This window comes from Urocitellus parryii, chromosome 11 (assembly GCF_045843805.1).
Source record: "Urocitellus parryii isolate mUroPar1 chromosome 11, mUroPar1.hap1, whole genome shotgun sequence".
NCBI lineage: Eukaryota > Metazoa > Chordata > Mammalia > Rodentia > Sciuridae > Urocitellus > Urocitellus parryii.
The window spans coordinates 79,608,605-79,633,534 of record NC_135541.1 but is presented as its reverse complement, the minus strand read 5'-3'; the positions used below and the strand labels follow the sequence as shown (position 1 = coordinate 79,633,534).

The following is a 24,930-nucleotide window of genomic DNA, read 5'->3' as shown; positions in this document are numbered from 1 at the left end:
ACGATACTCACAGGGACATACTCTCCTTGTAGCAGTTGGGATCTCCCAGCTTATCAATTCCAATTTAGACCCTAACTTTCTGTGCTAAGGTCATGGTTGGAAAAAGGTGAATGGAAACAGAAGGGACAATAATAAGGGAAGGACAGAGAAGAGGTAGGATAGAGATGCAACAGAGGGGGCACTCAGAAATAAAGGCAAGGAGGGTGTCCCTGCACCTTTAGGCCCCCCTCCCCTCCCCAAAGTAGTCATCAACCAAGGCCTAGATGAGGTGAAGTGTGTAAAGAAAAAGTAAAAAGGGAACAGCACTTGTTAGTTTCTTTACCTAGGTACTCATCAGAATGAAATTTCAGGAAATGTTAGCACACTTACAAAAAGATCCCAGTGGGAAAGACGATTGTGAACCGAAAAGCAAGAAGGAAAAGTCAAGTTAACCCGTGAGTATGGCGAGTATCGCTCTGGACCAGAGCTGCCGCAGCGACGTCGTCCTGCTCCAACTGCTCACTGATCACCAAGGACCACAGTGTTCCAGTTCCCATAGTGCCCGCTCCTGACGTCTACCGCTCCTGAGCGCCCATCCCAAGGTTCCATCCTCCAGGAAGACCCCGCCCCACCCACAGCCGCCTCCCCTTCCCGACCACCGCATGACCCTGTGGCCGCCCTGACCCTGGATGGCAATTGGTCAGCAGCCATCTCTGCAGTCCCCAGCCCAGTGCAGCGCCAGAGCGACCACCTCCATCCCACACTCATCCCCGCGCTTCCTCCAGTGTCCAGGACTCAGATTCCCGCCAAATGCATGGCAAGAGAGGGCCAGAGCTCGCTGCCTCCATCCCCCACGCATTGCCCTTGGGTGCCCTATCAAGCCACCTCCAAGACCACCCTGGCCACAGAAGCCCCTCCCCGTCATCCACTGCCAAATCCCCCAGAGACCAGCCACTGCCCAGCGCTCGTGGGGGGGTGGAACCAGGGCCAGCGGCAGATGAGGGTGGTTGTAGATCGCAGGCTGTCAGCTGTGAAGCGCACTGATCCAGTCCCCCAGAGGCAGGTGGATGCCCTAGAGAATAAGCCTGACAGCTTTTTCTTGGAGCCCCTGCTGCCAGCAGTGCTGAGGCCAGCAAAAAGAAGCAGACCATTACCAAGGAGGATGAGCGAGGGGAAAGGAGACCTTGGAGCACTGTGCCCAGGAGGCCCAGCGAGGGCACTCAACCTGCTGCCCGGAAGAAGACTTGAAGAATGTGACTTGAATAGCACTTTCACAGAATTCCGTCCTCAGAGCTTGCTGCCAGCACTGACCTTGCAGAGTGGGGACTGCAGTCTGCAGAAGCTACAGAAGTGCATGGGGTGGGGGGGCTCTGGCCATTGGCGGACTGGATCTCTTGTCTCAGTGACAGTCTGCCGATGGGATGGCTTTTTCCTTCACCTAGGCAGGGCTGATGGAAACACAGAGTGGAGGTTATGTGTTGGCACAAGAAGCTCTGGCACCCCCCCCCCATTAGGAGCCCTGGGCTGTCCTGAGGCCATATTCTGACTGACGTGGGAGACATAGAAGAAGTGGAACAGGATTTCATTGGCGAGGACCCTGCTGTCATAATTGCCAGGTATGCTGGTGAAGAGGTGTCAGCCAAGTTGCAGGAGGACATGAAGGTGAAGGAGCATGAGGACAAAGGTGATGCTAGTGGCCGCTCGAGCCCGCATCTGAGCACTGCCTCTCAGCTCAGCAGCCTGTCCATGGCCAGCAGAAGTGTGAAGGTGACCAGGTTTGCTGAGAGGAAGCTCCAAAGGCTCAACGGCTGTGAAACCAAGTCCAATACCAGCAGCTCCCAGAAGACCACACCAGATGCATCGGAAAGCTGCCTAGCCCCTCTGACAACGTGGAAGCAGAAGAGAGCGCAGAGCCCAAGCAGGCACAGCCGGGATCCTGCCAGCCTCCTGGCATCTGAGCTGGCGCAGCTGCACCTGCCGCTGGAGGAGAAGCCCAGGGCCATACAGACCCAGAAGAAGAGGATGGAGGCCATGTCTGCATGGCAGCGCCTGAAGCTGGGCAAGGCCACCTTCCTGCATGTGAAGAAGGGGAAGGCTGATGGTGCCCCACACCCACTGAGGCCCAAGCATTTTGCAAAGGAGTATGCTCAGCATAATGGCACGGACATTGACAGTGGCATTTCTAAGTTAGAAGCCTTTCTCGCCAAGGAAGAGCAGAGGGAAGATGTCAGTGAGTTTCAGGTCATGGATAGAGAAAGCGGAGCTTTTGTCCAGCTTCATAACACCAAAGACCTGACTGCTGTGCACAATGGGGAGAAGGGCAGAGCACTTTCTGCTGCTCTCCTGGAGGATGGCATTGGCAAAGTGGGAGACCTGAGCAAATGTGACATTTCCATCAAGAAGCTGAACGAGACCATCAGCACACTGCAGCAGGCCATACTGAAGATCTCCCACAGCAGGAGCAGCTCCTCATGAAGTCCCCCAGGGAACCAATGCCAGGCCCTAAAAATAACTCTCAGGACCAAAATGTAAAGACCTCAATCCACTTCATTGAGCGCTTTCTCCCACTGGGGTGGCTGGTCACTGCAAACCACCACCACCACCACCACTCACCCACCCCGACCCCATCTGGGGCAGGGCCTAAGCTCCCATTCAGGAAGACCAGCTAAGCTGAAGGTTCCAAAGGATAGGCAGTAGGGCTCTTCTTGAAGCAAGACCCCAACACCCTGCCTGGAGACCCTCCCGCATTTGCAACCTTTCCCCTCTGGTGATCACCCATGAACACCTCCCTGCCCAGGTGTGGACAGTGCTGCAGCCTCTTGCAGCAACCCTCCTGAGAAGTGTCTGTTGGACAGTTACAGGCTTCATGATGATAGCAACCAGCGACACTGGCTCTGTCCTCCTGTAAAGAGGCAAATATTCTGTGACAAAAGATGAACTTCACAGAAGCCATGGACAGGAGCAGGAAAGAGGCAGGGCTGCGCTCCTCCGATCCCGAGGGAGCAACCACATTCCTGGGGAAGAGCCACTGATGAGCAAGTCCAGCCTCATCGAGGTGGACCTGTCCCACCTACAGGCCCGAGATGAGGACGGAGAGGGCCTGGGGGTTGGCCACATGGGCTCTGTGGACCTCCTCAGCGATGGTGACCAGAAGCTTGGGCTTGGCTTCTTCTTTAAGGATGAACAGAAAGCAGAAGATGAATTGCCAAGAATTGGGTGGCCTTCCTCTTAAAACAGCAGCGCAAGGCTGAAGAGGCTCCAGTATGGAAGCAGCAGCTGGAGGCAGAAATGGAGCTCCAGCGGGATGAAGCCCTGTGTAAAGCTGAGGAAGACCGCATCCAGAAGGAGGAGGAGAAGTCAGGGCGAGAGTTCATTAAGCAGGAGTACTTTCTGAGGAAGCAGCAGCAGATCCTAGAGGAGCAAGGGCTCTGCAAACCCAGGTGGAAGCCGAAAAAGCTGCCCCCAAAGTCCGTGCACCGGAAAGAGTCTGGCAGGGACTCTGGGACCAAGTGCTCCTCCACCACGATCACCTGAGCCAGACTCATTTGGCTCCAGCCTGTCCTTGGCCTATGCAGCGACCACGGAGCCCGAGAGCATTCTTTCGGGGAGCACACCTTCTCAGCCAGTGGAATCCTTGGAAGCCTTGCCCATATGGAGCTGCAACCCAAGCAGGAGCACAGACAGGGACTGGGAAATGGCGTTAGCAGCTTCCTCCCTGGCCTCAGTGGCGGAGTACACAGGTCCAAAGCTCTTCAAGGAGCCCAGTAGAAAGTCCAACAAGCCCATCATCCACAACGCCATCCCCCACTGCTGTCTGGCCGTGAAGGTGAAGGAGCCTCACAAGAGCTCCATATTGGAGGAGCTGGAGAAGTGTGACGCCAACCACTACTTCATCCTGTTCCGTGACGCCGGCTGCCAGTTGGGGGCGCTGTACTTCTACTACCCCGACACGGAGGAGATCTGCAAGCTCACTAGCACCAGGCCCAGGAGAATCACCAAGAAGATGATCCGCAAGCTGTACAAATACAGCTCGGGCTGAAACAGTTCAACCTGATCCAGCCAAGACCATGTCTGTCAGCGTGGACGCCCTCTCCATCCATAACCACTGTGGCAGCCCAAGTGCGCCACAGTGCCAAAGAAGAACCAGACTGGTAAGTGACCTCAGTGAAGCCTGAGGTCTGAGGACGCCGTCGGGATCCATAGTTACTGTTTCCTCTACTGGGGTACGAAGCAGGCAGAGACACTGACCTTTTTCAGAGGCATTTAGACCACAACACAAGCCCTCTCTCACCTCCTTGCATGCACAGGGCATGCCAGGAGGGCCAGAGGGGGGCGCATGTGCCCTGTTTTCAGTAGCAGCTGCGGTGGTGCCTGGTGACCACCGCGGCCCTCAGATCCGGACGTCCTGCAGAGAGGTCTCCAGCGCGTGTCTCCCTTGCTTGCCCCTCTAAAGGCTGCCTGCCCACCCTCCTGTTGGCCAGAGGCAGGTGTGCTCTGCAGTCAGGTGTGTGAATGTCTTCCTGAGAGGAGCTCATGTGGAGTCTTTTTATTTGAGAAGTTGTCTATTTATTGATTGTGTCTACTGCTAACCTCTACATTCAGTTCTGGGATGTCTGAACAAGTCCTTGTTCCTTGCTGCTCAGAGAAGTTTACTGAGATTTCCAGTCCACTAAAGGCACTGAAGGCAGCAGTCAGTCTCTGCGGCATCCCTTTACAGGCATGGAGATGGTGACTTCAACAGGCGGCCATGAGGATGGCAGGGGTACTACTGGCTGGTGATGGCCTGCTGTGAGGTGGCAGCTGGGCCAGCAGTGGCTGTGCAGGTAAAGCTGGGTAGGGGCTGGTGGTCTGTTCACTTAATAAAGGCAGATTTTGGTAAAAACAAACAAACACAAATTTAAATTGAAACCAGCCCACTACTCTGCCCACAGTAGAGGGCAGCATTTTCCATGCAGGTCTATCTTACTTTCTCCATCTGCACTCTCAAAATTCATCTCAGAATGAGAGAAAATGACTATGGAATGGGTATATAAACTAATCCCCCCCCCCCCAAGAGCTCCTGGCCTGCACTACTCACTGGAACAAGTAATGCCATTTATCTCAGGACAGGAACTGTCAGAAAAATAAAACAAAACAAAAAACAGAAACACAGGTAGTGTGTCTGGGATCAACAAGCTAGGGCACAGAAAAATGACCTTATAGGGAGAAACTGAAAGGCCCAGGGGAGTGTAAGAAGTGGACAGAAAATGCGGGTGTACATAGGGAGAGAGATGAAATGATGGAAGGCAGTAACAGGTGAAGGCAAAAAGAAACAAAAGGAGAAAGAGACTAACCACTTAGAAAAAGAAGGCCAGCATGATAAACCAATAAGTTGGGGTGGTGAGATAGGAAAAACCACTCACTGACAGAGAACAGGACACTTCTTAAATAATAGAAACATTACAGGAAAAACAGTGTTGAGGAAATAAAACAAATTTGGTCCCTTGAGTACTACTTAGAAAAGATAGAAATGAGGCTCTTTGGTTACTATGTGAGTTCCGTGCTGAATTTTTCACATTCACAACTTGTCCCTTCACACCCAAACACAATAATACCAAGGTTGAGCCACAAAAATTCAGGAAACCTCCAAACCAAACATCCTTTTAACTACTGGAAAATAAAGACACCAAACACTCTCTATATGGAAACTCATGATGCTTGAATTGAAGCAAACTAATAAGAAGAAAGGAATTATCAGAGGCTGGAATGGAGCAGCCACAGTTAAATCATAAATAAGGTTTTGGGGAGGAAATGTGGAGAAGTTCCTTAACCCCAAACACCCTCTGAAGTCTATTTTAAAATGCATTAATTACTTATGCATTTATCCACCATTCCCTTTAATAAAGATGATGGTGTTCCTGATTAAAATGGAACTGGCTATGTCATTAACAATATCATGAACAAGTTCCTGATGAAGAGAAATGGTGGGTGGAATGGGGAGCAATGGTATTTGGGAGACAAAAGCAAATAGAGACAGAGGTATGGAAAGGAGAGGAAATTATGAAAGGAGAAGAAAGAGAAGAGAATAAAGTAGACCAAATGAGACAGGGGAAGATATAGGGAAAAGTAGAGTCAGGGAAAGAGAAAATAAGATGAAGATAGAGATAAGGAAGATAGAAAACAGGTGATAAAGAAAGAGAGACACCATTCACTGATAGAAAAAGAAGGAGAAACACTTCTCATATGCAAAAAGTTCTGGTGGAAATGAGGCCAATTCGTCCTTAAATTACCTGGAAATGATAAATAGAATCTGGATCCACAATTGTTTTTCAGATTTGACTTTTAAAAATGTACCCATAAGGCTTAAACATACCTGTTCCCAAATCAATAGCACTAATAGTACTGAAGACACTCCAAACAAACATTCCTTCAAAAACTCTAGAGGAATGATGCACCATGTACAACTCATGAAACCCCTGATGACTCAAAACTGAAGGATCCAACAGAAGGGTTTAGGATTCTGAAAGTCAATCACCAGGTAGAGGGCAACTCTCAAGAGTTCAAGGAAGCAAAGTTTGCCACCCTATCTGCTCCAGGTTATTCTCAACACCCTCCACAACAGATGTGCTTTTAAAGCATCCTCAAACAGCCAAGTATTACATGTCAAATCTGATACAGAGAAGGTTTTTGAAGAATTAATATTCACTGGTTAAATTATAAGTAGGATTTTCTTTCAATCTGAATCCTCCTCCCAAATCCTTTAAATATATTATCTGTCATCCTGCATCCAGATAATGAGGTCACTTGCAAAGACAAACAAAAATGGTAGTTCATTTTTAAATTATTTTTTTATTTTATTTATTTATTTATTCATTTTGGTACTAGGAAATGGACCCAGAGATGATGTACCACTGAGCCATCCTCAGATCTTTTGGTTTTCTATTTTGAGACAGGGTCTCACTAAGTTGGTCAGGGCCTCACTGAGTTGCTGAGGCTGGCCTTGAACTTAGGCTCCCCCCCCCCACTCGTTTGGGATTACAGGTGTGCAGCACAGCTTCCAGCTCTCTTTTAAATTAAAAGCATAATTTTATTAATCTCCCCTGACTTGTGTTGTGTTTAAAGTAATTTTATAGCACACAAATCAATTTTGAGCATGAAAACTGCATTACTAAAATAATACTTTTCTGCAAGACCAAAATGCTTGGTTTATAATAAAAGTATAAAGTGCCTCTCCAAAAGAAAAACCATCATTATATCTATTGTGTAAGTCCAACATCTTAAGTTGTTCAACAAGTCTTAGAAAAACACTTCTGGAAAAAGAAGTTTCCAATAATGGAAAAGAATTTTCCATCATGGAAAAGAAATTACTTGCGTTTTTACTACTTTATTTTATTATTGTCTCTAATATTTTTCCTTCTCAAAAGGAAATTCACATTCTCTATATGTTGCTTTTGAGTCAGCCATTCTGTGCAGGCTTAAATTAAATATTCCTAAAATCGTGTTCAGGTGTTCTCTTCAAAGTATCTGTGGTTCCAGACCTAATGACATTTTAATCTGCAGTGGTGACATCAACCATATTGTTAATTTTGTAGTACAAGTAACCTACTTTTCACAGCAGAACATAGGTCTGCTATGAAAACATTTGACAAGATCTTGAGACCTGGGTTTTTGTTTGTGTTTTTTTTGGGGGGATGGTGGGGATGGAGGATTGTGATAGCTAAGGGGGCTCTACTGACATCTAGTGAGTAGAGGCCAAGGATGCTACTAAACAGCCTACATGCACAGGAAGCCCCCATCCTCAACAAGGAATTATCAGCCCCAAATGGTTAATAGTGCCAAAAGGTTCTAGATCCAACTACCGCTTTGTAAGCTTTAGGACAGAGAAAAATATTAAATTATGCCACACGATACATCCAACAAAACTTGGACTGTGGGCCATTCTATTGGACAAACAACACAATTTCTTCAACAAATTAAGTTGCAAGAAAACAAGTAGAACAACAAATCTCTAAAATTTAAAAAAATCCTTAAAAGATATATCAAGTGGGAGAATTAATTAATTAATTAATTATTTCATAATTATTTAATATATTAAAATTTATATTTATTAATTTATATATTATTAAATATATATTTAAGTATATATATTTAGTTGTACATGGACACAATACCTTTATTATTTTTTTTAATGTGGTGCTGAGGATTGAACCCAGTGCCTCAGTGCCTCACATGTGCAAGGTAAGCACTCTACAGGTGAGCCCCAGCCCCAACCCTTAAATGTGTTACTTTTATTTAGCTTTTCTTTTTTTTTTTTTTTACTTTTAATTGGCTCCTAAAATCAACAGATTATTTATTTCTATTCTTTAAAAGTTGAGAGTCATTTTGTTATAAATGAGCTAGAAATTTACAACATGAGTTCAAAGGAGGCATGAGTTAGCAATTCTTGTACACTTTCTGGTAAATATGGAGTTTTAAGCTTCTAGTGTAAGATTCACCATCCAATGTTTTGTTTACATGGATCCTAAAATATTTGTGGGTTAAGTGACATATCTGGTGATGATAAGCTTTCTGGGAGGTAAAGTTTCTCCCATTTTATAAAAAAATATTCAAGTAAAATAGGATTGTTAAAAACCAATCTCAGGTTTATAAGGCAAAGACAAGGAAATCATACTTGGTATAGTTTGCACTACGGGAAGGAAGGAGAAAATAAATAATCAAGCAAAATCAAAGTAGGAGGAGACCACTATTAATGAAAAGAAGAGAAATCCTATGAATTTCACAAAACTTGCATAAGAATGATATGCTTCATACATATCCATTATATATAATGGTGTATATATATATATATATATATATATATATATATATATATATATATATATATATATACAATAACCCTTATATAGGTATCATGTAGGTATTGATATTAGTCTGAACAAAGATGTTGTATAGGAATACAGGAGAGATGATATATAATTATTATCACAGTCATGTGAAAATCGAAAATCTTTAGAAATATGAGAAGAATGAGAGAGAGATGTCATGAAAAGCAGAAACCCTATTTGATAACAATAAGAAATTAGTGTGAAGGTATGTGGGACTAAACAGAGGTTTCAAACTATCCTTACAAAATCTTGACTGGAGCTGGTTTCATGCTCTGGTATCTGTGGGAGTTGTGCAGGGGACCAAAAACTGAGCCATGGGATGAGTCTTGACAGAGATTGTGGGAACCCATGGAGAAGTAGAAGGCCAGTGGGAAGAAATGGTGTTCACCAGTATATGTTATCATATGTGTGTCAAGAACAATGCAAGGCAGGTGCTCCTGATCTGGCATGACCCTTGCCTCCTTCTGCACTGAGGGTCTAATATCTCAGATGAGGGCGCCACCTGAAGTGAACACCAGAGAGTAAGATGATCCTGACCCAGATGAAGTGGACTTGCAGGGCTGAAAGCTCAGTCTTCACACCTGAGCAAAGTAGACCTTGGTTGAGAAGGACACTGAGGACATGGCCATGGAGACAGATAAAGAGTATGGACTGAGTGTGGAATCATCAGGGAGACCAATCTGTGCACTTTCTTTTTGAGGTTGTACTTTATTTCAAAGAGAGTGGGAAAGGAGAAAAAGGAGCTGGATATGTCATGGCACAGAGTTGTGGACCTAGGATTTATACACTGTTACTGAAAAAATGCTCTATATCAGATGAAAAAAATTCCTAGACATCATTTTGTTTTATATTGTCAGAAAGACCTATTGACTTGATATTACATAGTGAATGCTTTAACTGGACAATTTGTTTACTGAATTATCACTATGAAAATTATTTAATTAATGATACCACACATGTATAAATGTAGATATTATTTATCAGGTCTCTGAAATAAGGTGATTGAGATGTAAATACTTACAAAATCCACGTGGCCAAGGACAGTCCAGGACCTGAGAGCAGTTCTGATACTAATCCCAATCCTGCTCACTTCATCATATTGGAGAATCTCAGATTTCAGTCTCACCCTAAGAGAACATGGAGAGGCCTCAACACCCTGACAACCAACACTTGGATTTGGGCTTCCTCTTCCCCTTTCCTTCCCTACCTTGGAAGAGCATCCATTATTTTGAAGAATTAGTATTTATCATAAAGCTCTAGTTGGTGCAGGAAAGGCTCAGGCTGACTTTGCTATCACCATCAAAGTGTGGATCCAGTTGCATTCCAAGACAAGTTTTCCTTTGGGCTCTTGACTCCATGTGTGCATGTGAGGCTTGCACCTCTGGCATGTTGGGGCTCACCTCTCAAGAGTCCATGGGGACAGGCCTCCTGGGTGGGGAACTGAAAGAGAAAGAGGGTCCAGTACTGATCCCAGTTCTCCCTCTTCTAAGCACTTTGAGAACATCCATTTTGATATCCCCACCTGTCAGTGAAACTATCTAGTGACCAGGCACAAAGACAGACATCAGCTATCAGAAATCTGAGATTTCAACTTTCCTGTGTATGTCTGGAATGTTTAGATGGCAAGTGCTGAGATGAAAATGTTTCCTGAAGCCATCCTCTTGAGTACAGGAGTTGGGGGGGGCATCGAAAAGGCAAACTATTAATATTAGCTCTATATTGTTAAGTGTAGTTGACATCCCTAGAGAGAACATGCTCTAGAGGCTCCAGACATGGAAAGAACAAAAAAGTTATTGGTGTCTATTCACAGGGATCAATAAATAGAACCTCCAGGTTTGGGGATACCATGAGATGGGGAGTTAAGTAACTGCATAATACATTCTATGTTAGGGGAACTTTACATGATTTTGAAAGTCTGTGAATTCCCTGTTGTCCATGGGGCACCCATACCTACACATATAGAGTCTATTGACATCTGGAGGGTGTTATCTTCTTCTAAGCAAGGTAGAAGGGGCTATCCCTTATTGTAACTACAGGGGTCAGATGTGCTACACATTCTCAATGTATAGGTCCTTAGAGATTTAACAGGTGCATAATCCTTCTATTATCACCATCTGTTTAGAAGGGTCTTCTCAGTTCTCCCTAATAAAATTATTCGGGCAGATTCAAGATGGCAGAATAGAGGTGGTCCCGTTTCTGGCTGCTCTGTAGCATGAAACCAAGAAAGCAGACAGGCAGCTTCTCCACAAGGTCTTACCTAAATGGAGGCAGCTTCTCCACAAGGTCTTACCTAAATGGAGGCAGCTTCTCCACAAGGTCTTACCTAGACGGAATACAACATCTCAGAGAGTATGAGAAGACTCCCATACAGTGGATTTTTACAGTGTATTCATAAGCATCACATAAAACAATTTCCTATTTCAAAACATGTTTATATAAGATTTGATACATATTTTCAAGCATACTTTCTTATGAATATTGATGTTTCTCAATATACAGATTCGTTCCCCAACCCTCTACCTAAACTCAACCCAAACTTTAGTACTAAATCTTACCACTATACCTAAACCTAATTGTACATGTCAGCATATATAATCATATGAATATTCAGTATATTTGAGTTCTATGTTCAATTACCAATGTATATACCAAAGGTATATACATCATTATATATTCCTAGATACAATTTATCCTAAACCTAAACTTCATTTTACATAAAAGCATATATTGTAATATAAATATTATGTGTATTTTCTCATAACAATTATCAATGGTATATTTGCATATATTATTATATATTCCTATATATATATTCATCACCAAATTTAATAAGTGTATTCATATGACTCACATTAAAACTTTCCCTAGTTCAATATATATATATATATATATATATATATATATATATACACACATATATATGTATTTATATGTGTGTGTATGTGTGTGTGTGTATATACACGTATTCTCATACATAATTTCACATGTACCTTTTCAGCCTTGTATTTGAATTTCTTATTTTGACTAATAGGCTATCAGTTGAACTAAAATAGCTTTGAACAACCAAAACATAAAAATTAGGAAGAATTGCAGCAAGCAAAAGCAAACAAACAAAAAACTAGATCAAACAAAAAAATCCCAAACATTCTATGTTCTTACATAAAATTAAATATTGTAATTATGTTAGTTTTTATTAAATGTACTTAGTGAAAAAGACTAATAGTTTTTGGATTTGAAAAATACATAAGAATGCCAAGTTGGGAGTATATAAGAAAATTCTGAAAAATGAAGAGTAGGGAATTGGTTAGAAAGTAAGGTGATAAGAAAAAAACTAATAAATATTAAAACAAAAACTAAAGTAGTTAAGTGAATGTGTAGGCAGATAACTTCAACAATAATCCCTAAATGCAGGTCCCACTATTAAAAAAAATTCAATGACTGAAAAAAGGCATTACCATAAACATACTCAACTTGAATTTAGAGTGCAACAATTTTTAAAAAACCTAAGTGGTTTTTACCTCATATCAGATATAACTGTTAAAAAACCCATAAGCCCAAAGGAAAATACAAGGAATGTTTATTAAATTGTGTGTGTCTGATTAAAATTTGAAGGGAGAGAAGAGATAAGTAAAAATTAAAGATTTGATTAAAGAAAACTTAAAAGCCTTTGTGAGTTAAACAAAAAATTCTCCTAGCCAAAATAACAAAACCAAATATATTAGGAAAAAAGTTGGGGCTGGTGGGGATGTGACTTAAGCGGTAGTGCGCTCACCTAGCATGCATGTGGCCCGAGTTCGATCCTCAGCACCACATACAAAGAAAGATGTTGTGTCTGCTGAAAACTAAAAAATAAATATTGAAATTCCCTTTCTCTCTCTCTCTCTCTCTTAAAAAAAAAAAAAAAAAAAAAGTTGAAGCCGAAATGACAAGATTTCAATACTGCTTTATAATTTTATAATTCAAGGCCCATACAAACAGAAAAAACAAAAATAAACCACTAAGCAAATTCCTTGAGTTCATTATATCAACACATTGAGGATTTAAATAAGTAAAGTTAGCAAGTTTGATAAGTTAACCTAAAACCATTTGATAGTTACAGGTTTAGATTTTTAGGTTAAGACCTTTTATCTGAAGATAAAGGTATATATCTGTATTAAAAAAATGAAGCAATAGTACTTAAGACAAAAGTTAAATATATCAATTTAGGTTATACATATACACACATATATATTATTCAGTAAAATAATATAAAAGTAACAAAATCATTATTGGTTACTTCAGTAGAAACTATGTATGTATGTCTATTTGGCATGTAGTATTTGCATTTAATAAGTGGAAAGGAAAATAAAAAGTTCATGGTATTGAAGACATACAAAAGGAGTGCATAGTTGCTAATAGATCTATTTATACATCAAGAGTTTAATTTGCTCCAAATTTTGACATGACTAATTAAATTATCAAATATCTTAAAATTCTTCTTTCTCTGTCCCCACACATCCTATCAAAAAGGTAAGCACCCAAATAAGTAAGTACTTAATAAATGTCAAGTTAATTGGAAAATGATATAATGAAATCAAAACACAGTCCTTTAGAAAACATTTTATTTTCTTGGCACACAGAGGTATAAATGACATTTGCCCACTAGATTCAGCAGCATAAGACTGATATCAGAATGGATTACAATTCATATTACAATATTGATACATATGATAAGTTTCATGTTTCCTTAATTACCTTTGAAAAGTTACTAAAATATCACAGCACACTGGTAAAAGTGGCAAGTTTCATTCTCATTTTGAAGGGTTCAGATTGATTTGGATTAATGAAAAACCAAGGATCAGACCATTGTCAAAATGTAATATAATAACAGCTTATCCAGTGTTGCACAGGAATGAAGCATTCTACATAAATGTCCTTCAGTCAAATGGCATTTATCCTTCTAAAGTCTAAAAGTGTTACTTTAACTACCATGGATGGAATAATGCAGAACATGCCTTCTTCTTCCTCTTCTTCTTTGTCTTTTCCCCAATGTGTGTGTGTGTGTGTGTGTGTGTGTGTGTGTGTGAGAGAGAGAGAGAGAGAGAGAGAGAGAGAGAGAGAGAGAGAGAGAGAGAGAGAGAGATGCGGGGGATCTAACCAAGGGGCCTTGCAAATTCTAAGCAAGCACTCTACTAGTGAGATACATCCCTAGCTCACAACATGCCTTTTTAAACTTTAAAGCAGACCATGCATAATATGACAATGTTCTTTCATTAATACTCCTAATTAAGAATGCAATATCCGAAAGATTTACCAAGATGGGTATTTCCTCTACAGTAGATAAACTAGCATATCTATTTCTTAAAAACCATCAACTTGTTATTTATTTGTTTATTTAGTCACATTTAACTGTCAGCTGTCAGTTCTTGCTTTAGTTACCTATGCAGGTTTTCTGTTACCTTTCTTATTTCCTGTATTGTTAGGGTAGAGCAGCATAGCTACATAAACCTTGGATGAACTAATAGTTCCCTCAAGGAAGGTCAGTCTCCCCCGCCCCCAGTACTGGGGATTGAACCCAGTGGTGCTCTATCACTAAGCTACATCACTAGTCCTTTTCATTTTTTATTTTGAGACAGGGTCTCACTAAGTTGTCTAGGCTGGACTTGAACTTGTGATCCTCCTGCCTCAGACTCCTGAGTTGCTGGGATAACAGGTATGGGTTTCTAGGCCTGGCTAAGGTCATTCCATTTATCTCCAAAGTTTAGAGGAGGTTATATACTGAGTAAGGGAGGGAATAAAGAAAAAAGGAAAATCTGGAAATTCTTGTTTATAAATAGTGGTCAGATAACTATCACAAGCTTCCTTGAATTTATAGGACTTAATCTGCTCTAGGTTAGGTACCAGAAAACTAAGCTAGTGAAAACTATTTCTAAAGCAGGGTCAGCTTTGCAGAAGGGTGGGTAGGTAATCCTGCAGTAAACTGCATAAGCCTTTCAACATGGGCATTTGACATTTGATGCATTTATAGATTTTGGTACTAGAAGTTGTGCCTTGAATGCCTATCTTTATTTTCATTTCTTAGGTTTTTATGTATATAATCTCTTGAGAAAAGTTCTACTGTATCATTACTTTATATATAAACATACATATCCCTGAATAATATTAAATAGTAATGAGAGGATTTTTACAACTACTTTCTCCCAAACAAAAGTATAATAATTAATATACTCTTGAGAAAAAAATAGTAAAAAAAAATTCCATCTAGGAAATAAGTACTATTCAAAAACATAAATTCTTATAAATGTTAAAAACCTTTTCATTTTTATGTCATTTTCAAGTTTAAGGTATCTTAAAACAAAATATGTTTCAAATTATTTTATTGGATTCAAGATAACTACTGAATTTGTATCTATACTTTTATTATATTAAGATTGTTGTCAGCCTGGGAATGTGGCTCAGTGGTAGACTGCTTGCCTAGTATGTATGAGGTCCTGGGTTTGATTCCCTAGTGCCAAAAAAAAAAAAAAAAATAGATTGTTCTGAATATTGAACTTGTCAATGTAGGCTTTCATTAACAGAAACCAGTATTTATTATGCTCTGTCAATAGACTTTTGCACAGAAACTAGAGAGAGCTATCAAGTTTTAAAAATTAATATAACATTCTTTTCTTCTTGAAAGTTCTCATAAATATGTCCAACAATTTCTATTTTGAAAATGTAAGTCATCTCATATAACAGGAAACTGGAACTTGAGGCTAATTTTACAAAACTGTTTTTAATGAAATCAATTTCTTAATGCTCTGCTTTTTTCCCAGTCTATGCATCATTAGCACAGTCAGTTGTCTTTAATATATTGACATTCATAACTTTTGAAAACATATTGATACATCAGTAAAAAAATAATATCACAGTTTGAACATCTGTGCTTCATTTATGAACATATATGTAGAAATGTTGATAATTCTACATTTATGAAGCACTTCTGAAATATATATTGAATAAGGTATTAAGAAGGCAGTCATAGGTCGGGTGCAGTTGTGCACACCTGTAATCCCAGCAGCTCGGGATGCTGCGACAGGAGGATTGCAAGTTCAAAGCCAGCTTCAGCAAAAGAGAGGTGCTAAGCAACTCCAGGAAACCCTGTCTCTAAATAAAATACAAAACATAGGGCTGGCTCAGTGGTTGAGTGCCCCTTGAGTTCAATCCCCAGTACCAAAAAAAAGAAAGTCAGAGTACATAGTGAGAATGTTAATTATCCACAGCCTGTTCAGTATGTATTGTTCCTGAATATATACCACAATTTAAAGATACTTTTCCATTTTCACTTTTGTAGAAAATTAAGATTATATAAGTTTTCTTTTCCTAACTCTGGATTTCAAGGAATACTTAATGAACTCAAAAGAAAATTCTGTTAGTAATCATATTTTTCTCTTATTCAAACTGAAAGCTATCTTCATACATTAAAAAGAAAAAGATAAATCAATGCTTTTATAATCTTACCTAATTGGGCATCAATATTATATGAAAGATTTTTTTAAAAACTTGAGTTTGTATACATAGGCATTTGTATTATGATCTTGCATTGCATAATGGAGTTGTATATTTATTAAATATATCTGAACCAACTATAAATCATAAAGTGTTTCAAGAATAACAGCAATTGACCAGGCTTGTGTCTCACAGCTGAAAGGACAATACTGGCCATTCTCATTGGTCAGTTCTGGAAGTCCTTTCCAAGGGGATCTGAAAAAGAGAAAGGATTTTTTATGAGACGTAATCTAACACATTTTAACAATATAGTTAATAGTTCATGTTTTTTGCCTTTTAGTACAGAAACAATCACTTGTAACAAAATAAACCAGAATATCCTAAAGATGTCCTTTTTCCTATTCCATCCTTGGGATTTATAACTTTCCAATACAAAGGATCCTTTGATCTATTAGAAACATAGTAAACCATCACCATTCCAGGCAATATAGGCATATTCTTTGAGGCTTAATTTCATTATTTTAGAATAAATTATAAGACTCAAGTTGTACTTATGTAGATAGTATGTGTGATTTGTGTGTGTGTGGTGCTGGGAATTGACTCCATGGCCTCATACATGCTAGGCAAGCACTCTATTTTTGAGGTACATCCCCATGTGTGATCTTGATATAACTGTAAAACTAAATAAAATAATAAACACTAGGAATTGTCACTGAGAAAAACTGACCATTTTCATTTTACTAAATAACAAATTTATATAGTATACACTTATGTTCTAATATTTAGTAATTTATATACATTACCTCATTTAATGCTCATCGTAACTGTATGATACATGAGCTAGAATTACTCCTTACTACTACAGAATTAAGAGGCATTAATAAAGCTTAAAAAATGTGTTCTAGAACACAGAATTATTATTGTATCTAATTTATTCTTAGTTTCAAACTACATCCTTAAATATGAAGCAAATTTCAAAAAATTAAAAATACAAAAATTTGTAATATTTCTTTTTTTAATTTTTTTTTTTTTTAGTTGTAGATAGACAACATCTATTTGTTTTTTTATGTGGTGCTGAGAATTGAACCCAGGGCCTCACACATGCTAAGTGAGCACTTTCCAGCTAATCCACAACCCAAGCCCATAATGTTTCTTTCTTAAGTGGGGTTGTGAGAATCTATTAATTTCCTTATTTTTCATTGGAACTCAGTGTGTTACAAATATTCTTCTGTACATAGAAATATTTCATAATTAAAATAGGAAAATAATTCCATGAGATGAATATGAGTTATTTTTGATAGGTATTATCAAAGAAGCTAGGTATTATATTCATTTTTTAATAAAGGTATATGTACATGAACATATACCTTTATTTATTTTTATGTAGTGCTTAGGAATGAACCCAGTGCCTCACATGTGCTAGACAAGCACTCTACCACTGAGCTATGACCCTAGCCTGGTATTATATTCCTTAAAAAAATCTATCAAATAGAAATGTAAAATATAGAAAAAATATTTAAATATCTACAAGTATTAAAGTTACTTCAGAGCGAAATGCCAAATCTCTGAAGTTGGATAGTTGGGTAATCTGTAAGTGGTTGAACTATATTCCCCATTCATGATTAGTTATTAGCAGATATGATTAGTTAAGATGAGGTTATACTGGGGTAAGGTGGGCCCTAATCCAATATGACTGGCATCCTTATACAGGAGAAATTTGGACACCAACATGCACACAAAAGGAATGTCCAGTGAAGACTGAAGGTTTGCTGTCACAGCCCTAATGCCTTCAGAGAGAGAAGGACCCTGCCCATGCCTTGATTTCAGATTATTGGCTGCAGAAATTGAGACAATATCCTGTTGTTTAACAGCTTCTGTGAAGTCACTCAGTTTGTGGTGCTTTGTTATGGCAGCCCTGGCCATAACAAAGTCCTACTGACATTATGAAACAAAACAAGGTTATAAAATTACTAAAATTATAATATTATAAAACTATGCTGCTCACAATTAAATGTGGACACTAGTACATGAAACATACCCACACTAGTATAAAGAAGTCTCCTTTCCTGAAAAATTCATCCCTAAATTCATTAGGCAGGCAGAACAAAGGGGGTATCTACAATAAGAGAGAGGAGGAGAAAAGAAGGAAAGGATAGTGTTATGGTTTAGATTAGGTGTTCTCCAAAAGCTCATGTGAGAAAATGTAAGATTCAGAGGTGAAGTGGTTGGGTTATGACAGCCTTAACCCAAACAGTTAATTAATCTCCTGACAGGGACTAACTGGTAACTGTAGGCAGGGAGGGTGTACCTGGAGGAGGTTGGTCACTGGGAATGTGACTTTGGGATATATATTTTGTCCTTGAGGAGTAGAGCTCTTTCTCTGCTTCCTGCTGTGATGTCTTGAACTGTTTTCTCCACCACACCCTTTTGCCCTGATATTCAGTCTCACCTCAAACCCTAAGGAATGGAGTTGAGCCCCAAGGAATAGAGCCAGCTGTCTATGGACTAAGACCTCTGAAACAGTGAGCCCACAAATAAACTTTTCCTCCTCTCTGCTGTTCTTGTCAGGTCTTTTTGGTCACAGCAGTGAGAAAGCTGACTAAGATAGATTACAAGTACTTCAAAGCAAGATGTCAGTGCTCAAGAGGTATAAGGAAGGAGGTGGAGGTCACAACAGGTGTGGCGGTGGTTGAGAGTAATTTGAATTCAAGTGATGTAAGGAAGGCACTTTCATGTAGAGGTTGCCTAGTGTGGAGTGTAAGACAATATGGGAACGGCATTTATGTCTCAGGACATCTGTTCAGGGGATGTCAGAGCCAGAGAAGGCACAGATAGTTTGAAAATATAAGGATGGAAAAATATATGTTGGTAACAAATAAAAGAAATCTGGAGTGCTATATTAATATTAAAGAAAGTAGACCTTGGAGCAGAGAAGTATCAGTGATAAGGAAGGTGATTTCATAAATGTTTATATACTTAATAATAGTGTTTCAAAACACCTGGAGCAAAAACATACACAACAGCACACAGAAACAAGTACAGCAGAAGATTGCAATATTCCTTTGTAAGCAATTTATAGAACAAGGAGATGGAAATCCCTTAAGGAATTTGAACATCAACCAACTTGAAAAAAACCATTTCTAGAACACGCCACCTAAGGATCGAAGAACATATATTCTTTTTTTTTTTTTTTCGAGAGAGAATTTTTATTAATATTTATTTTTTAGTTTTCAGCGGACACAACATCTTTGTTTGTATGTGGTGCTGAGGATCGAACCCAGGACTCACGCATGCCAGGTGAGCGCGCTACCATTTGAGCCACATCCCCAACCCCAGAATATATATTCTTTGCAACTGAAAACAGATGAATTACCTAGACAGAAAATTCTGAATCATAACTATTATAAGTTTATAAGGATTTGAGTCACACAGAGTATATTCCTTGACTACAATAGACTCAATTTTAAAAACAATAATAGAAATAGCTCTGGAAAATTCATGAACATTTGAAAACTAAATAATAAATTTCTAAATAACCTATGAGTGAAAGATGAATTCAAAGGAGAAAACAGAAAGTACTTCAACCAAATTTAGAATAAAACCATGATTGGACCCAGTTATCCCACTCCTCTGTATATACCCAAAGGATATGAAAAACAGCATACTACAGTGATATAGCCACCTCAATGTTTACAGCAGCTCAATTCACAATAGTGAAGCTATGGAACTAACCCAGGTGCCCTTCAACAGATGAACAGATAAAGAAAAGGTGGTATATACACACATGGAATATTACTCACCACAAAGAAGAATGAAATTATGGCATTTGCCAGGTAAATGGATTGAGCTAGAGACTTATCATTGCTAAGTGAAATAAATGAATCCCCAAAAATCAAAGGCCGAATGTTCTCTCTGATAAGCTAACACACAATAAGGGGTGGGGGAATAGAAAGTCATTGGATTAGACAAAGGGGAATGAAGGCAAGGCAAGGAGGGTAGAAAGACAGAAGACATTCCTTTTCTATGTTCATATATGAATACACAACCAGTGTAACTCAACATCATACACAACTATAAGAATGGGAAGTTATAATCCATGTATGTATAATATGTCAAAATATATTCTACTGTTAAGTAAAACTAAAAAGAACAAATAAAAAATTTTAAGAAAAGGAAGTAATTCAATAAATGAAAATAAGTATACAACTTATCAGAATTTGTGTAATATGATAAACTGATACTTAAGGGGAAATGTATATCACTAAACACCTGTATTAGAAAGGACAAGAGGCAACCAGGGTACACATCTGTATTCCAAGCTACTTAGGATGCTATTGTAGGAAAATCACAAGTTCAAAGCTTGCCTGGGCAGGGGATATAGTTCATTGGTAGAGTGCTTGCCAGACATGTGTGTGGCCCTGAGTTCAGAAATCAGTATTGCAAAGCAAAAACACTAACAAGAAATAAGCAAACAAACAAAATCCCTTGGACTTTTAGAGAATGAGCACATTTAGGTGCTGGAAATAAAAGCCAGAGAAAGTGTAAACAGAGTTAATAGTGCAGTTAAGAGCACAGTCTGGAGGACCTGACTGCCTGGATCTTAGTAAAAGCTAAAGTAGATTACTTGCTGTTTGACTTTGTCCAAGTTACTTCACCTTCTTAACTTTGTTTATAAAATGAAGATAATTAATGATAGCTCATATCTATCTTATTATCTTGTCTATGTAACATATGTTAATATACCAGTCCTTGAAACAATCCAACCTCCAAAGATCCCATCTCACTCTATACAGATGAGAAAACCAAGCTTTAGAGAAGTTAAACAACTTCCTCATGGTCACACAGTGAGTAAGTGGACAAGTGGATAACAACAGTAATATGTGGTGGTGGTGGAGATGATGATGATGGTAATAGTAGCAATTTTACATAGTTGTTTGCCTTAAATGAGTCATTTTACATACATACATTTAGAATAATGCCTACAACATGGTTAAGTGATCAATGAATATCATTTGTTGTTATTACCATTAGTTCTACCCTGTAAACAAGGGAAACCTAATACTGTTGGTACCATAAGATTTTTTATGAAAAAAGGAAAGCAATAGCCAGCTCAAAGTAGAGAACTTAAAGGAAGTCACGGGGTCTGGAAAGGAGGAGAGATCTTATTGAGTGGCTTTGCCAGAGTGGTGAGGGCGAAAGCCAGATGAAGGTGGTAATAGACTAAGTGGGAGGTCAAAATGGAGAAAGAAAAAAGAGGTTACTCCCGAAGGGGACATGGGCTGGTAAGAGAGACAGGACCAGGTTTGAGTTAATAACTATATGAAGGGATTTTGTTTTAGAATGGGCTGACAGATATCTCTGTAGCTTCAGTAGAAAAGATACAGTGGAATACCAAGAGAAGATAATTAATTACTGGAACAAGGTCTCATAACAGGTCTGAAGTGATGAGATGACAGGTAAAAGTAGAATGACCCCATGCATGCCAGATAGTCTTACTTTTAACAGATAAAAGGGAACAAAGAGAAAATAAATGCAAAACCCCCAGAAACAGTACAGGGCAACGACAGAGTTGGGCTTTCTGTGAGTATATTTAAGCTAATGAAAACCAATTTTCATGCAATATTTGCCCTGATAGTTTGAAGTCCCTTATGTTCTTGAAAGAGAGGTGATACAATTTATACCAATTATGCATAATTAGTCTGAGCAATAAAATGAAGGCATAATCTAGAATTTGAGGAATTAAGATAGACTTGATGAAATTTGTACCATTTTAGAAAAATATGTAACCCTGACACTGTTAATCTGCTAATAATTAGGACAGAGGAGGTGAGAAACTGTTTTTGAAATAACAATCAAAAGGCCAATTCCAATATTTTAACTATAATTAGAACATTTTTGAAAATTGTTATATATATAAACTAGTTCAAAAGGCCTGATTCAAATATTTTTGGCTTTTGTATTTATTCTTTGCTAACCACATTCTAAAAATACAAACTAAATTTTGAAAATCAAAGACTGTTCTATATGTTCAAATCATACAATATCAAATCCTTAGCTTTAAATAACTTACTACCTAAAGTAATGAAGGGAAGGTAAAATTTCCACGATGGACTCTCCCATGTTAAAGAAGAAAGGTTTCAAGCTTAACTGGGATACCTAGAGCACAGAGAAATGAATCCTAAGAAAACCTAGCTTACCTAATATCTAATGAACTGAGGACACACCAGTTATAGACATTACATGCCCATGACAACTTACCTCTCAAGATGAACATAATGTCGAGAAAGAACGTTTTTAACCAAAAACATTGTCTTTGCACTACACTCCGGACCCATCAATTTGGAAAAATATAACTTTGCACGAAGAAAATATCCAACAGGCCATAGCCATTCCTGAAAAAAAAAAAGATAATTTAAAAGTAAAGGAAAGAAAAAGAACTGTGAATATCTAAAACTATTTGAAAAATAACTGAAAACTCAGAGAAAAATGAAATTCTTACAGGTCCTTGGTGATAATTGAAACCTCTAGCAAGATTGTAGTTGTCATTGTCTAAGGCATTGTCATATATTCCACAGTAAACCATATCACTGCAAAATGATTGGAACTTAAGTTAAATAAAAGAAGCTCAGATATCATAGAAAGCATTAAAAACATTTCAATAGCAATGTTAAGAGAAATAATCATGTTATCTTCCAGTTCATAGAATAAGCTCAGCATTAAAACATAATTTAACCTTAAATAAGAATATAATGAGTCCAGAGGACTTTAGCGATGTGTTCAGAAATGATTAACAAATACTGACTAATATGAAAAATATTAAATATTCAGGTATCTTGCCTTCCAGGAGTTAGCTTGACACTAACCATTGGCTTAAAGTCAAGTATTTCAAAAGGTCTCTAATATATGAATAATAATTGAAATGGCCATATAATAAATTGAATTACTAAGTATTATAGATAAGGTTTTACTGGTTATAGATTATAAAGGTTGTTTTTGAAACTTCTCCATGAAGTTATTTTAAAATCATATTTGGCATATCATCAGACTACAAATAGCAATTCAACATACATTCTGATAGTATGTAGAATTTATAACATATTTATACAGCAAACAATATTACAAAATTATTGCAACAGATAATACAAGGGCTATGTATACTTGATTTAATTTAAATACAAAGGTTTTTTTTTTAAGTAAGATAGATGTGGCCATAAAAATAAACTTTGTGTTTTAGTTTTGATCAGTGCTTCTTAACTACTCTGAAAATATGAGAGTCTCAGAATGTAGTTAAGAAAAAACATATAAAATTTTGCATCTTGTGATGGAAATGAGTACATAGTAAAGTAGGAAAGTTCTACAAAGGTGAGGTTCTGCCATCAATTCATACAGAAAGCAAGTTGATAACAACTATTAAGTTTTAAAGAAAAATCATAAAGGAAAAAGAGCAGGGTTATTAGAAACTCAAGGAAAAAAAACAAAGTTGGAAATGACAAGAAACACATGATAGCATAAACCCACAACTGTAAAATAAAAATGAAATCATTTATGGTTATAAGTAAAAAGAGTAGTATAATTACAAAGAAAGGATGGAGAAGACTAATATTGAGAACAGAATTAAGTCCTCACCTGTCATCACTATATGTGAATAATAGCTCATACTTAAAATATCATAAAACAGCAGCATATACTTTTTTTTTAGAAATGTAGAAATAGCTATTAGTAGAAACAATATAAAAAATAATGACCACCTTTCAGGAATAGAATTGAGGTGAAGAAAGGAAGCAAGGGAATGAATTTTTTTTTTCTTTTTGTGGTGCTGGGGATTGATCCCGTGTAATGTTTTGCATAAATTCTCTTAGGTATATGCCCATATGGTCCAAATTGTACAAAAATGCACAGATAGATCAGATGATAATGATGCTTACTTCTAGATAAAGGGGTTTAAAGTAATTTCATGTTTTTCTTTATATATCTGTAACTTCTAATGTTTATAATAATCATTTACCACCTTTATGATAAGAAAAATGCACATCAGAAAATACTCATGGCATTAGTTTAAAAACTAAAACTCTAATTGATTATTGAATACAGAATAAGACAGAGGCATTCTGAATATTGATGCTTAATGAAAGTACAGATGATGCTTTTAAAAACTCAGTCTGAATGAAATTTTGGAGATGTTATCGATAAGAAAAATTAATAGCTGGTGTTAATATATTTGGATTAAATACAATACTAACAACATTCTTAATATTAGATTCCCACTTACTCTGGATCTAAAGTTTTCATGCCAAGGGGACCAAGTAATTTTTTTTCTGCGATCTCCAATGCTCTCCATGCTTTTTCTGTAGTAAACAACTCAGGGGCCTAATGAATGTCAAAAACAAACATACAACTTTTTCACATCACAGAAGAATTACTTTCCACCTACATATACAAATCATCATCTTGAAAAAGAATGAATATATTTAAAAATACAGTGTGGGCAGAATTTAAGAGTAGATGCCTAACCAGATTTATTTCCATGAGGCTAACTTGGAAGCATTGTTCTAGGCCTTAGAAGTTAGGAAAATGTGTGGGTATTCTTCAAAAATGTACTAGATCAATAGGAAGTTGCCAT

The 24,930-nt window shown here is 38.3% G+C and overlaps 1 protein-coding gene and 1 pseudogene across 4 annotated transcripts in view; one reads left to right on the top strand and one right to left on the bottom strand.

The window, feature by feature from the left end:
- The first annotated feature begins 440 nt into the window (after window positions 1-440).
- LOC113191611 (calmodulin-regulated spectrin-associated protein 1 pseudogene) lies at window positions 441-4,138 on the top strand (annotated as a pseudogene).
- A 9,289-nt stretch (window positions 4,139-13,427) lies between these two features.
- Agl (amylo-alpha-1,6-glucosidase and 4-alpha-glucanotransferase) overlaps window positions 13,428-24,930 on the bottom strand; it is a 66,352-nt gene continuing 54,849 nt past the window's right edge. For all 4 annotated transcript variants that reach the window (XM_077803633.1, XM_077803635.1, XM_077803634.1 and 1 more), the window contains 4 exons: window positions 24,580-24,677; window positions 22,810-22,897; window positions 22,569-22,702; window positions 13,428-16,565 (listed from right to left, as the gene is read on the bottom strand). In XM_077803633.1, the coding sequence (XP_077659759.1) occupies window positions 16,448-16,565; window positions 22,569-22,702; window positions 22,810-22,897; window positions 24,580-24,677 (438 nt within the window). In that variant the 3' untranslated portion in view covers window positions 13,428-16,447. The remainder of the gene's footprint in view (window positions 16,566-22,568; window positions 22,703-22,809; window positions 22,898-24,579; window positions 24,678-24,930) is intronic.